At 32.9% G+C, this 14,112-nt stretch overlaps 2 protein-coding genes across 5 annotated transcripts; one reads left to right on the plus strand and one right to left on the minus strand.

The window, feature by feature from the left end:
- Positions 1 to 231: 231 nt before the first annotated feature.
- LOC138935697 (uncharacterized) lies at positions 232 to 2,942 on the minus strand. 3 transcript variants are annotated; one of them, XM_070300473.1, is made up of 6 exons: positions 2,884 to 2,942; positions 2,144 to 2,378; positions 1,878 to 1,980; positions 1,525 to 1,789; positions 965 to 1,118; positions 232 to 700 (listed from the first exon to the last, which is right to left on the minus strand). In XM_070300473.1, the coding sequence occupies exons 1-6, from the start codon at positions 2,884 to 2,886 to the stop codon at positions 507 to 509; spliced, it is 954 nt and encodes a 317-aa protein (XP_070156574.1). In that variant the 5' UTR covers positions 2,887 to 2,942; the 3' UTR covers positions 232 to 506. The 3 variants fall into 3 exon arrangements, with proteins under 3 accessions (XP_070156574.1, XP_070156575.1, XP_070156577.1); XM_070300474.1 differs by lacking the exon at positions 2,884 to 2,942 and adding an exon at positions 2,654 to 2,877; XM_070300476.1 differs by having other exon boundaries at positions 233 to 700; positions 1,537 to 1,789.
- Positions 2,943 to 4,742: 1,800 nt separating this feature from the next.
- LOC138935613 (transketolase-like protein 2) lies at positions 4,743 to 11,640 on the plus strand. 2 transcript variants are annotated; one of them, XM_070300308.1, is made up of 8 exons: positions 4,743 to 5,004; positions 8,556 to 8,701; positions 8,921 to 9,110; positions 9,296 to 9,530; positions 9,594 to 9,737; positions 9,861 to 10,034; positions 10,114 to 10,329; positions 10,411 to 11,640. In XM_070300308.1, exons 1-8 carry the CDS (start codon positions 4,898 to 4,900, stop codon positions 11,080 to 11,082), a joined length of 1,884 nt encoding a protein of 627 aa, XP_070156409.1. In that variant the 5' UTR covers positions 4,743 to 4,897; the 3' UTR covers positions 11,083 to 11,640. The 2 variants fall into 2 exon arrangements, with proteins under 2 accessions (XP_070156409.1, XP_070156410.1); XM_070300309.1 differs by lacking the exon at positions 4,743 to 5,004 and adding an exon at positions 7,579 to 7,751.
- Positions 11,641 to 14,112: the final 2,472 nt, after the last annotated feature.

Here is a 14,112-nt window from a genome sequence, read left to right on the forward strand (position 1 = left end):
CTTTCTCTCTCGGCGCGTATCCTTTATATATGAAAAATTTCTCCTTTAATTTTTATCGCTCTGAAATATATTTTGCCTTCTGAAAAATTAAAAATTCTCCGAGCAGAGATTAGTATCGTAAAAATTTGTATGCACCAATAAACAAGCGCAAATGAGGAGATACAAACTTTTTATAATTAAATAATACGTTATCCAAAATTTTTATAATTAAATAATACGTTAATGCGTGGAGATAAACATCATTCTGCTCTATATGCATTGCTTTATTTCGTAAGATGCAAATGTAACATACATTATTTATTCTATTTAGTCTACACCTACGTCTACACAATCACAATCACAATCTTATATCAATCGATAGAAAAGAATTTCTCACGACTACACGTCCGTTATTCGATTTGTACGTGCTTAAAATGACTAGATACGATGATGTAACAAATGTAAAAGGTGCACAATGTAACCTCGCATATCGGCGATCAAAATGTAACAAAAAGAGGACGAAATACTTATATAGTAGGTATGTAAGTGGATGAAGCGATGCTGCTTCTTAGCAGCGTATCCGAAGTATGTTGCGTCCCGGAACCTTTCCGAGATGCACGCTTATGCGGATGAAGGTTCAACGGAGGTAAATTCGGATGTTCGATTCTCGTCGGAGAACTCACGCGTGGACGGAGGGTTCCTCTTTGAATTGTAAGTATGCCTAAAAATATCATAGGATCAAGCGCAATAATGCATGGTTTATTTCAAGAATATTAGAGTTTGTGTTGTTATATGTTTATCTACACGTATGTACTTTTTTTTTCATATATTTTTAAATTATACGAAATTAAAATATCTAATTGAAATAATTAACATTACACCCTTTGTTTTCTACATTGTTTGTCGAAAAAATATATTTTACAAAAATTGATATAACAGTATAGATATGCATTTACTTAAATTGTGTTATTACATCCTCTATTACCAGATTCATTTGGCTCTAGAACGTCGTTGAGTTGATAATACTCGGTCTTGATAGACAAAGGTTCTTCATAATCCACGAATGCAGTGTTATCGAAAGCTTTATCATCCTTTGGTCGATTTTGCACTGGAGTAATAGCTGGTGGATCAGCATATGTCTAGAAGATTATTAATTTATATTCACACATATATGTATTTACATATTTTGCATATAAAATAATCTGTTGAAATTAATCCGTAGTATTATACACATTGCCCGTTGTATTTATCGAAAATTAATTTAAAAAAAAAAATAAAAATTTTTTATTTTGCATCAAAACTCCGCGAAGATATATATTATATATATATATCTAATAAAAATATATTTTTTTAATGTTAGGAATTAAAAACCCATAAAAAATTGTATGTGATATCTTTATTAAAATAAATCAACTGCAAATTGATCAAAGAGAACCGTAGCGACATAAATACTCACAAATGAAGAGTTGCTCGCGCTAATATCTAAGATACTTTATATATGTATACGAATAATTGTAATATAATACAAACGTATTGTTAGATTGCCTTGAGTTTTACATGTTCGGTTGGTGAGGTCGCACAGGCACGTTTGTGAAACTGCCCACCCCCGATGGTCTCGTATGTGTGCTCCTCCAAATAGTGTCTCGTGGTCCCACGTGGAGTGAGGGTGGCCCACATTACCCGACTATCTTGCATAGTGTCCGCCGTGCACGGATAAAGCACCGCCTCATTCTGAAGCCTACCGTTTTTTGCTTGCATCCCAGAAGTTGCATTCGGCATAGAGATCACCCCGCTTTTCCCATTTCTATTGCTGTAACGGATAATAATTTGTCGTTTGTTTTATTTTTTCATAAATGTAAATTATAATTTCCGCTAATAGAGTAAACAGATATACTTACAATTTGCATTTTAAGAGCAACGTCGCGAGCACTACGCCGATAAAAATGACACCGACGCAGGATGATATTAGGATCAGAAGCCACGTGTCGTCAAATACAGTTCCTGATGAAATTATACAAAGCATTTTCACATTCAAATTACTTCTACATATCTTCGATCATTCGCGTATCAGCTCTTTTTTCATAAATCAATGCATTAAAATTAATCGTATTAAATTGTGTAAATCTTACTTTTTCATATAAATATTTTTTATGTTTTCACCAACCTTGTTGGGGCATTTCTATATATTGAACCCCTTCAGAGCGCCGATCGCAGACATGCTTGCAGGGACTGTCATTTAAATGCGGTGGAAATGGCAGGATGTCAGAGCTTGGATAAAAATCGGAACCTTGTTGAAGAATAGCCGGAAATGGTGGCGGAGGTATGTGAAGGATGTCGGGGGGTGGTTCGAGCGTACAGTAAGCACAGGTTGAATTCATGATTGTGTCCAGTGCTCTCATCTGAAAATTATATTTGACAAAAATTATATTTAGCAAAGTATTAAGATATTCCAATATAAAAAATAATAGAAACATATATTGACAAAAATTTCAAGTTTTAACATAAAATATATATATATATATTTTTTTTAATACCCCCTCTCACACACTATGTGTATATAGCTATAATTATAAAACAATATATATATATATGTGTGTGTGTGTGTATGCTGATAAATAAAATAGATATAAATAAGAATGTATAATAAATAAAATTAAAATAATCCATATAAAACCTTTTCTAAGTAATGACAACGTTAAATCTCCATCCACTTTTCTGTCTTTTCGTTTTCCCCCTCGTCTCCTCGACTCTATGTGTTCGCACTATATCTTCAAATCGAGCACCAATCATGCAAAATAAGCCGAAGATTTTCAAGTAAATTCGTCCATTTTTCACGCGTTATGGATCACATCGTACAAGCAAAATCGAGAAGAATATTACTGCGATAAGAAAATTCACTCTTACCATTGAGCACTAGCCCTGTGAGATTCTGGTATCGCAGGGTATACTAGATTAGTGTAGGGCGCACGCGCGTCTTTATTGAACGTAAAAGCACGGGTAAAAGTAACAACCATAACCGATTACAGGGACGAGCTTGACGCATTTAAATCCCAAGCGCTTCAATTTTAAGTAAATAATATTTTATCGTAAATAAAAAATGTATATTTTCTGTTTAATTTTTTTATGCTACACTTGAATTATAATTTTGCTGCGTTTTTTATTGAAATATTAACGTTAACATATATGATTATATTAGATGGCTGTTAAAAAAAAAAAAAAAAAATGTAAATTTAATTATTAAAAAAAAATTATATTGTGTTGTATTGTACGACAAATTAAGAAAATAAATATTATCTTATGTCACATGAAATATTGTCTTATGTCTCAAAGAAATACACAGAGTTCTAGAATTGTTTCCGCTATTGTTAATTAATACATTTTGCCACGATTATTCTATAAAATATTATTACACAGACTGCTCCGATATTTTATTACGACTCTAGATAATAAAAGGAAATAATTGTATAACTCGACAATCGGGTAATCAATAGTTAAAATTAATCCACAATCAGATAATTTTGTCATATGTTAATATATATTCTTCTTCAATTTATTTGTATCATTTAAATTCTATACATTTAATTGCTTGTTACTTGACATGTCAAAATAATAGAGGTATAAGAAAGTATTATCGCGTGTGTAGTATGTGTGCATACCGTGTGAAATGAAACATTTTAATAATAGATTTTCTAAAAAAAAATCGCGCTTATACAATTAGTGAAGATTCGAACCCTTTTAGCGAACATTTGACCTCTCTTAGCGGAAATTTAAAACCGTTTAGCGGATATCCAAATTGGATTCGTAAATTTCTGCAAAATTTCAGAATTACGTCTAAATAAATTTTTAACGTCTATTAGGTGATGTTTATATAAACTTTTTTTTTATTCACAATGCAAATTTGTGTCTGTTAATTTATATCAATGTAGTATCTCTCTTGAAGAAAATAATGTGAATTTTATTCATTAAATTAACGCTAGATTTTATATATAATGATAGGAAGAGAGGAAGAGAAAGCTTATTTATATTAAAATTGTAACTTGAAAAATATACAAATATTCAGCACATACATTTATATTTTATAAATTGTTAAATATTTTGGGAGGAGCTGTAATAAAATGAATGTCATCGATAATGATATATTATGATTAATAATTTAGTTTTTGTTTTTCACAGCGTATAACATGCTATTGTAAACGTAGGCAATCGTCTTGTCAAAAACAACTGATATAAAGAAACTTATAAATTACTGTAGTAAATTTTAAACGTGCGTTGGATACGCAATTTATTTTGTAAAAATTTGACAAGAGTAAATATTATTTTTCAGATTTTTCAATTTTTTGATCCACAATTTATGGATATGGTATGAACAAATATCAAACGTGATTTTATCGGTAGCATCAGAAGATGGATTTGGCTTTCTACAGCCTCTGAAGTGAATGTAGATGACAGTACTAAACGTGGCTTGTGTTAGTCGAGAAACGCCGGGAAAGCCGCTCTCTGCATGAAAGACCGCGTTGGTGCACATTAAAAGCCGTTACACATGAAAAGTTACTTAAATATAAAAATATAATATAAATATATAAAACTGATTTATATAAAAAATCAATAATAATATATTAGTTATATAGTAAAATATACATCATTTATTTTTCAAAATAAAATATTTATATTATGCTTTGCATTTAGATATTTCATGTACGACAGCCTTTAGCGTGCACGGCATCCGCTTCGAGAACATTGTGGCGAATCTATTAATTATTGTTCTATGATCATCACGATTATGATCAGCCGGGCCTCGATCGCGCTCAGCTCGCGCGAATCTACTTGTTGCACGCTCACGTGCTCGTTGCAATTTTGCGGAGACCCTCGAAAAAACCACGATATTCTGTCATAGGAAGGCACGTACGTGGATAAAAAAATGGCGAACTACCATAAGCCGGAATTGAAGACCATCCAAGAATTGCGGGACATCGCGAACAAGCTGAGAATTCATTCAATCGAGGCCACGCAAGCCAGTAAATCCGGGTAAGTTTTTTTCCGCTATTATAACTTACAACTCGATAGCTATACTGCTATCAGCCGGATGATGATAAGCGAAAACGTGCGTCTTATTATGCAGTAATATGTAATTCCAAATTCACGCGTCGACAGGATGTTATTGATCGAGGCGACCGTTATATTTCGTAGAAATTATATCTGTCGCTTTTAATCTGGCGCTATATAATTACACTTTCTATATTTAGAAAGAAATAAACATCTCTTGGACTGTTTAAAAAAAAAAAAAAACAGAGAAATGAGAAAAAACTGTAATAAAAAAAAGCAGCTATATAAAAGAAGTAGAAGAAACAGGCATGTACAATTATGTACGTAATAAAGAATTAAAGAGCATTCAAGCAAGTATATATATATATATATAATCTTCTTACACATATTTATGATTCGATTCTCGCAATTTTCTTGATAAGAATATCACGCGACTTATGTATAACATAACATAATTATTCGCGTAATTAATACATATCGAGATAAAAACACTGTATAAAATGCCAATTCAGCATTCAACTCGATCATTCGATTTCTGATATCGTTGACTTTGTATTTAACTCTTTCGTCTGTATTATTCCCTTTGTATCAAAAATTACTCTCTATATATATAAAAAATAGATATTTTAAACTCCTTCTCTCTCTCTCTCTCTCTCTAAGTTTTTCAAGTATAAAATATAAATGCAAATTATAGATAAAAGAATTTTGAGAAAATAATTTCCTTTGAAAGAAATATTATTTCAGTACTTTCAATTTGTTTAGTTTAGATATCTACTTTATTATCACGCATAAATAATTTCTATATTTATTTATAAGAAAAAAAGAACGTGATAATTGTTGCAAATTATATATTCTCTGAAATGTGTAACGTAGACTTATTGCATTCATATCAATCTCAATTTTCACTTTGTGATGAAAAATAAAAGAAAAATACAATCATACCGTTATCTTTTTTTTTTTTTAATATTATATATTATTTAATTTATAATAACAATTCATATACGCGCGTTACATATATAATCTACGAATATCACACATTTGTCTCTCTCTCTTTCTCTCTCTCTCTCACTTGTACTAGATTATATTATACAGCGGATTAAGAAAATTAAAGTTCACTCACGTAATACTGTATTCTTTTTTATCGTGCCGCTACTGGAATGCCATGACAGCGATCTAATTTAAGAAATTGCTAGTTCATTACTTTTTCTCTCAACATAGTCGGACTATTAACATGCACAGTGACTAACGCGTTTCTGTAATTTCGTTAAAAAAAGTTAAAAGAGATTTTATTATTCCATTAATTTATGATATATTATTTCATACAAAACTGCGTACACAGAAAAGATTCAAAAAAGTTGATCTTATTATATATAATTATCTATTACAAAACGCTATATTTAGTAAAAATTTTTAATTATAAATTTATTAAGATATCATTTAAAGTCACATTTAATTAATAATATCAGCATAGAAAATATGATCTCATTTATATAATTATTGTATCTATCAAGGGAATCGACTTTTGACGAATCACTCTTTTTTCACTTTAATTGTCATTTTACGATACCTCTCAATTTATAGAGACGATTGTAAAAATTAGGCACGCAAAAATAAAGGAATCATGCGCTTGCATTACGTCGAGGTCGCGCAACACGGAGGAAATATGATAATAACAATGTGCGTATTCAGGTTTATTAGCAAATAATTTTTATCGCATATAACAATGACTATTGTTTGTTTGAACAATAACTGTTATTGGATATCGATAAAAAAAATTGCACAAATTTTATTAGATATTTTATTAGAATTTAATAATTACGTATAAGGGGTGAGAGATAATTATTTATCTCAAAGTATGTAGAATATTAATTAAATTTAAAAAATGTGCAAAAACAATTATATTTTGATAAATATTACGGAGAAGTAAAAAAAGTTTAGGATTTATTAAAAATTTATTAAAAACATTAACAGAGAAATTATTTAATTTCTGAAAAAGAAACACATAAAATAAAAAAAGACGCGCTTACGTAAGGTACATGTATACATATACTATGAAATATTAAACACGTCTGAACTGCTAGAAATGCAAATCAGAAGCGCGCTATGTATCGTAAACAGCATTTCATTATGATGTAAAGTCGCATTTACATACCTCGCTGAATGAATATGCAAAATGTGGTTAATTAAAAAAAAAAAAAAAAGATAAAACTTTCGTACGTTATTAATTGATAATTTTAAATCACGCAGAATCAAAGTAATGGAATTAAAAATCAGAATAGAAGACTATAAATATAAATATAATTAATTGTAACGTTAAAATGTAAATTTAGATGAAAGTTGATTGTTACAATAGAAAAAATATCTATTGTAATCGAAAAATTTACTTGAGTTTATTTTAGAATATTAAAAAAATTAACAAGAAGAGGCTTAATATACATGAAAGGAAACTTTCTCTTCACATTTGTACGTTAAATTTCGGGGCACCCTTTATACACGCATCGTCATTGCGTCGAAGAGGTAGGGAGACATCCGCACAGTCGATTCGTTTGCCGAAACTGTTCTCGTTGGCAGTTGCGATCGAACGTTTGTTGTCGACGACAAGGGGGGTTTCAAGACCTGGATATAATTTAATTCACGATGGTGCAAAAAACAAACATGGAGAAACTCCAAGATCTCGCCAATATTCTACGTATCGAGTGTGTGAAAGCAACAGAAGCGTCAAAAAGCGGGTACAATTATCATTATAATTAAACAACACGCATCATCTCTTTAAAAATCCCCCTCCTCTTCCTTCCCGCCGGAAATTATATTTAATATTCGATAACGTAACATTAAATTATTAAGTTGCATTAAACAAATCATGCGAGATGTAATATTACCATGTAAAATCATTATCAGTATTTAAAAGTACATTCTTTAATTAATCTAGAATCGATTTTTCTGCAACGTGGCAAATCGCAGAATTCAACGAACGAGATATATATATTATTAAACATTTTATTTCATTTATATATAATAAATTTTTATAAAACTCCCTATTTGTTTTATTATTATAATTACAAGGAAAAATTTTTTAAGTATTTAAAAAATTATATATTTTTGAAGTACTGTTAATCATGTTTAAATGAAATTATATAAGAGATAAGGATAGAAATTAAATTTTATGATATATTATGTAAGAAAAATGTTTATCATTATTTGGATATCATAATGTCTCTGTGACTTTCACCATGGCTCGAAGATATGATATTTTGATGATACTCTTTGATACTCTGACCTTGATAGCAAATAATTTTAGAAAAACAAATATCATTCGATCTTATATAAACAGAATTATCGCCGATACACGCACAAAACAAGCTTCTAAAAAAACACACACACAAAGTACTATCATTTAAAATATTTTATTATCAATTGAAATATATTCAAGTGAATTATTCATTTAGTATAATTATTCGTGTTTATTTTATTCTCTCTTATATATATATATAGTTTTATATTATTTATTTCTATCATATATTTTTTTATTCCAGACATCCGACATCATGTTCGTCAATGGCCGAAATTATGTCTGTTCTCTTCTTTCATACAATGCGTTACAAAGTATCAGCACCACGTGATCCGAGCAGTGATAGATTTATTCTCAGTAAAGGCCACGCAGCTCCGATTCTTTATGCAGGTAAATTTATTTTTAATCAATTATTACGTTTATTAATGTGATTACTTTGATATACTTAATTATTTATTAAATATTTTAATATAATTTAATCAAATTAAATTAAATTTCTCAAAATTCATTCAATTAGTTACGTGTCTTATTAGATACTTATTGATATTTTTAAATAATAAAATGTTTTTTATAATATATTTTATATTTATATTTTATTGTATATTGTAGCATGGGCGGAAGCAGGCTTGTTCCCATCCAGCGAATTATTAAATTTGAGAAAATTTGATAGCGATCTAGAAGGACATCCTACCCCGAGGCTTAATTTTGTAGATGTAGGAACCGGTTCACTAGGACAAGGCCTCTCGGTTGCTGCAGGCATGGCCTACGTCGGAAAGAATTATGATAAGGCCAGTTACCGGTATGTTTATTAATATTCAGTAACTTGTAGTTTTTATCCATAAATAAATTATATTGCATTGATATTTATATATACGTATAAGAGGGAAAAACATGCATTTAAATATTAAAGATTAGAAAAACTTATATCTCACAAATATATAACTTATTTACTAAATTAATATATATATATTACTTACTTTTTAGTGTATACTGTGTGATTGGTGACGGAGAATCAACAGAGGGTTCCATTTGGGAAGCCCTCCATTTTTCGTCCTATTACAAGTTGGACAATCTATGTGCCATTTTCGACATCAATCGTCTTGGACAGAGCGAACCGACTTCATTGCAGCATAATATGGAAGTTTACCGCAAAAGATTAGAGGCCTTCGGTTTCAATGCTTTAGTTGTGGATGGCCACGATGTGGAAGAATTAGCTAAGGTAGATTTGAAAGTTGTACGAAGCAAAATAAAATAAATACTAAAAAATTATATATACTTCTAGGCTTTCCATGAAGCGCATAATACAAAAGGACGTCCCACTGCCATCTTAGCTAAGACGTTTAAGGGCAAAAACTTCCCTGAAATCGAAGATTTAGAAAACTGGCATGGCAAACCTTTGGGTAATAAAGCAAATGAAATTATTCAGGTACGTATTAAATCGATATTAATATATTAATTATCATTATAAGAATACACTATAATAATTTTTATAGGCTTTAATATATCCTTTTGTGCTTTAATATATCCTTTTGTTGATATAATTATACAGCATCTGAATGGACTTTTGAAAAATCCTGGCCCTCTTGGACTGCATCCACAAAAGCCGCTTGTAGATGATGCTCCCCTTGTGAACATCAGCAATATTACATTAGCTTCACCTCCAAATTACAAATTAGGCGAACAAGTAGCTACTAGATTAGCTTATGGCACGGCTCTTGCAAAGGTTCGTAGATCTTTGGTACGATTAACATTTGTCAACGAAATATATAACCATGATATATCTTTTATTCGTTTCATTTCAGTTGGCGAAGAGTAATCCTCGTGTTATAGCTCTAGACGGTGATACAAAAAATTCCACTTATGCGGAAAAGATAAAAACAATTGACCCAGTTAGATTCATCGAAGGTTTCATTGCTGAACAGAATGTTGTGGGAGTTGCGATCGGTGCCGCTTGCAGAGACCGTACCGTCGCATTTGTGTCCGCTTTTGCGACTTTCTTCACGCGTGCTTTCGATCAGGTAAAGCACCACGTGAAAAAGTAACATGCATACAATAAAGATATAGATAAATATATATATATATTATAATTTATATTACAGATCCGTATGGGTGCGATATCTCAGACGAATGTGAACTTCGTCGGTTCGCATTGTGGCGTATCTATCGGCGAGGATGGACCTTCGCAGATGGGCTTGGAGGATATCGCAATGTTCCGCGCGATCCCTGGTTCAACTATTTTTTATCCAAGCGATGCCGTGTCAACGGAACGTGCCGTGGAATTGGCGGCCAATACCAAAGGCATCTGTTTCATCCGTACTTCTCGTCCGGCTACGGCCGTTTTATACAAGAATGACGAATCCCTGGCCATTGGTAAAGCTAAGATAATCAAGTCTTCCGCGAACGATCAGGTACTCTTGATCAGCGCCGGTGTGACATTGCACGAGGCAGTCAAAGCTGCTGATGACTTGGCTAAAGTCGGAATCAACACCCGCGTGATCGATCCATTTACAATCAAACCCATCGATACGCAAACGATAATAAAAAATGCAAAGGAGGTTGGCGGCAGAATCGTCACCATCGAGGATCATTATCCGGAGGGAGGTTTAGGAGAGGCGGTTCAATCCGCTGTCGCTTTGGAGAGAAATATAATAGTGAAAAAGCTGGCGGTGTCGAATATACCACGTTCCGGTCCGCCAACAGTCCTGCTCGAAAATTACGGCATTAGTGCTCGCAATATTGTCGCAGCGGTGCAAGAAATCTTGAAACATTAGCTCTACGTCTGGAGAGATCGCTGGCTAAATCGTTTGTACATGTACAAATAATATTCTATTTTTTCAAAGCACAAATCTCATCAATGGAAAACGTGATAAACATTCCATTCTTCTTACCTATAAAATATAAAGCAATGATCACAATTGGTATAATTTTAATAAAGCTCAATTTTTTCGATACTGTGTATCTACGATATTAAAATATAAAAAAAAAAAGCTCATTTTATCGAATAAGAAGAAATATATTTAAAATTTATATATGAAACAAATGAATATTTTATAAGCAGAAGTATATAAAAGTATATTTAAAATTTATATATGAGAAAAAATGAATATTTTGTAAGTAGGTCTACAATACAATACTTTTATATAACATATAAGGAAGTTTATTCGTTAAAGAAATTTTGTATTTTTTGACATATATTTGATATTTCATATATATTGAAGATGCGCACGCATTAATATCTGTTACAAGACACAAGAGTGAAATATTAATATATTTCTTGGGACTACTCTTATAAAGCATCAAGAGGAAATAAAAATATGTTCAAAGGTTAATTCTACTTTTTTTTCACTATGCATTCATTCCATTCAACTCTTCTAGAGAGAAAGAGGAAGAAAAAAGGAGTATTTGAGTTATTATTAAAAAATAACACATGTATACATAAATAATATAAGTTATATTAATACAATTACAAATATCAAATAATACCTTATTTTTGTGCAGAGCGAAAGTTTCGATTTCATACAAACAATTAATTATATTTATGAAATTTCGAAAAGATTTAAATTTTCTAGAAAAAAATCCGGATATATTAACAAAAGATAATAGAATGTACAATATTAATATATAAGTTCAATAATATTATTTCCTTTCTAGTAAAAAATTTTTAAATGTCTACATTTTAAAGACTAAAAAGCATAATTTTCTAGATGACTTTTTTAATAGAAAAATAATTGCCTAATAAATAAATATTTCCAGAAATCTGCGTTTATAATCCATATCACGCAATCGCTGACAATAAATAAGAATCAATCTTTATTATCTTTTCAATTTTTAATGCATTCAAATGTCATATATTTCTCTGAAGAGAAATGTTTTTTGTCAAAAAGGTGATATTTTTATATTTCATCGATCTTTCGAAGATATTCATTGAGTGACAAATTTGAAGAAATAGAATTCAAAAATTAAATTTTTTTTACATCATCCACCCAACTATATATAGCATATACATATCTAATCTTTGTAATTTATATCAATTAGCTTATAATTTTAATTTTTTTATTTTAAAGATCGAATAATTTTTTACGCAATAATAATTTAATTATACACGAGTTAAGAATTTCTATTAATTATAGCTTAATTAATTAATGTTTCGTTATATAAATTCTCATTACCAGCTATCACGGGATAGGCAAGAGCAGCGCCACAGCCACAATTCTCCGTTAAACGCGCGGAACGACCGTCGTTTCGGGTCGGTTCCACGTTCCCTTCGTCAAGACTGTTCGGTCAACCAGACTGGCATCAACTGGCATGGCTGCTGCCAGTTATGTGTGTGCGTGTGCACTTGTGCGTACACACATCTCGCCCCCTCTTTGCAAATCCCAGCCGGTATCGCGTGCTTTACGGCTTACACGACGGCCGTGGACGTGACACGCGCGTGTGTATCGTGTCTCCAGAGATGCATCAAGAATGGTCGTCCGCTGTGTACAAGGTTATCCACAATTTACCAACTTAATTTATATAAATTTGGGATTATGCGGACGTATCAAATCGGAGAGTTTTAAGAAAACTATAGAATTAGTAAAAATTTGACTTCTCTCAAATTCTAATTATATTTTTATAAAAAAGAAATAACATGTGTGAAACAACATAAAAATTATATGTTAAATAATATAAATGCTTTAAATGATTTAAAAGAGAAAGAGAGAGAACTGGCTCTTTGTATATTCTCATATATATATATATATATATATTTTTTTTTTTTATATCAACGCGCTCTACACTTGTCACATCCTTGCGTGTCACTCTCTCATTATCGCGCATACGCATACACGGCAGTCCCGTTCGCTCGCGCGCAGCGCCCTCGCGCACATACACCCATGTACGCGCATGCGTTTCTCGTTCCGCGTTTCGCCGTCGTATCTCCGAAAAAGATGGCCGCCACGAAAGCGTACGGTGGTGATGTTGACGTTGTCGTTCGCACCGAGGTCGCGTCACGTCCTCGCGCAGCGTAAAGATAAACGTGCGTGCGTGCGTGGGGTCCGCGTGCGCCGTGTGGACCGTGTCGTCGTGCATCGAGCATCGTCGCGGGCGACGAATAGACCAAAGTGCAATAACGCGAGTGAAGGTGGTGCCTGTTCATCCATCGAGTACGGTGGATTCGTGCGACTCGTGCACGGTATCTCTCTCCGTCGGTGAGTCCGACAGTGGCCGACGGCTGAACGGCCAGGGGGAGCGAGAGTGAAGGGACGAAAGAAACAGAGACGGACCAACAGCCAGCTAAAGAGAGAGAGAGAGAGAGAGAGAGACGAAACGAGTGTTCCGAAAACTCGAACCTGTCCATCGCGAGTGAGCTCTAAAACGGTCGGATACGCGTTTACGTTGGGAAAACAAGAGATCGCCTGATCGGCGCTTTACCGGCGAGGAGGATCTTAAGAAACGTGCGTGCGAGAAGAGATCGGTGGACAGAAACAAGCGGACGGAAGCATCATCGGGCCGCGCGTGAAAAAAATCCGGCGAGAGAAAGAGAAAGAGAGAGAGAGAGAGAGAGGAAAGAGAGAGAGAGGAGCGAGAACGAGAGAGCGATACGTCTCGCGTCGCGCTGAACCGAGTCATCGTGATCGCGAGTGGTGCGTGGTGATTTCCCCGCGAGTGAAACAAATGCGTCCGCGTGCCACGACGAGACTGCCAGTGTTGTGCGTCGCCGTCGCGTCATCGTGCCGTCTTACCGTTGCACTAGTGGCAACGAGCAATCGTCGTCACCGTTACGCCCGCTCGCTTAGTACTCTGCGTTGATACCACTGCTT

Source organism: Polyergus mexicanus, unplaced genomic scaffold (assembly GCF_030449975.1).
Source record: "Polyergus mexicanus isolate NDT 795.1 unplaced genomic scaffold, iyPolMexi1.0 SCAF_8, whole genome shotgun sequence".
Classification (NCBI taxonomy): Eukaryota; Metazoa; Arthropoda; class Insecta; order Hymenoptera; family Formicidae; genus Polyergus; species Polyergus mexicanus.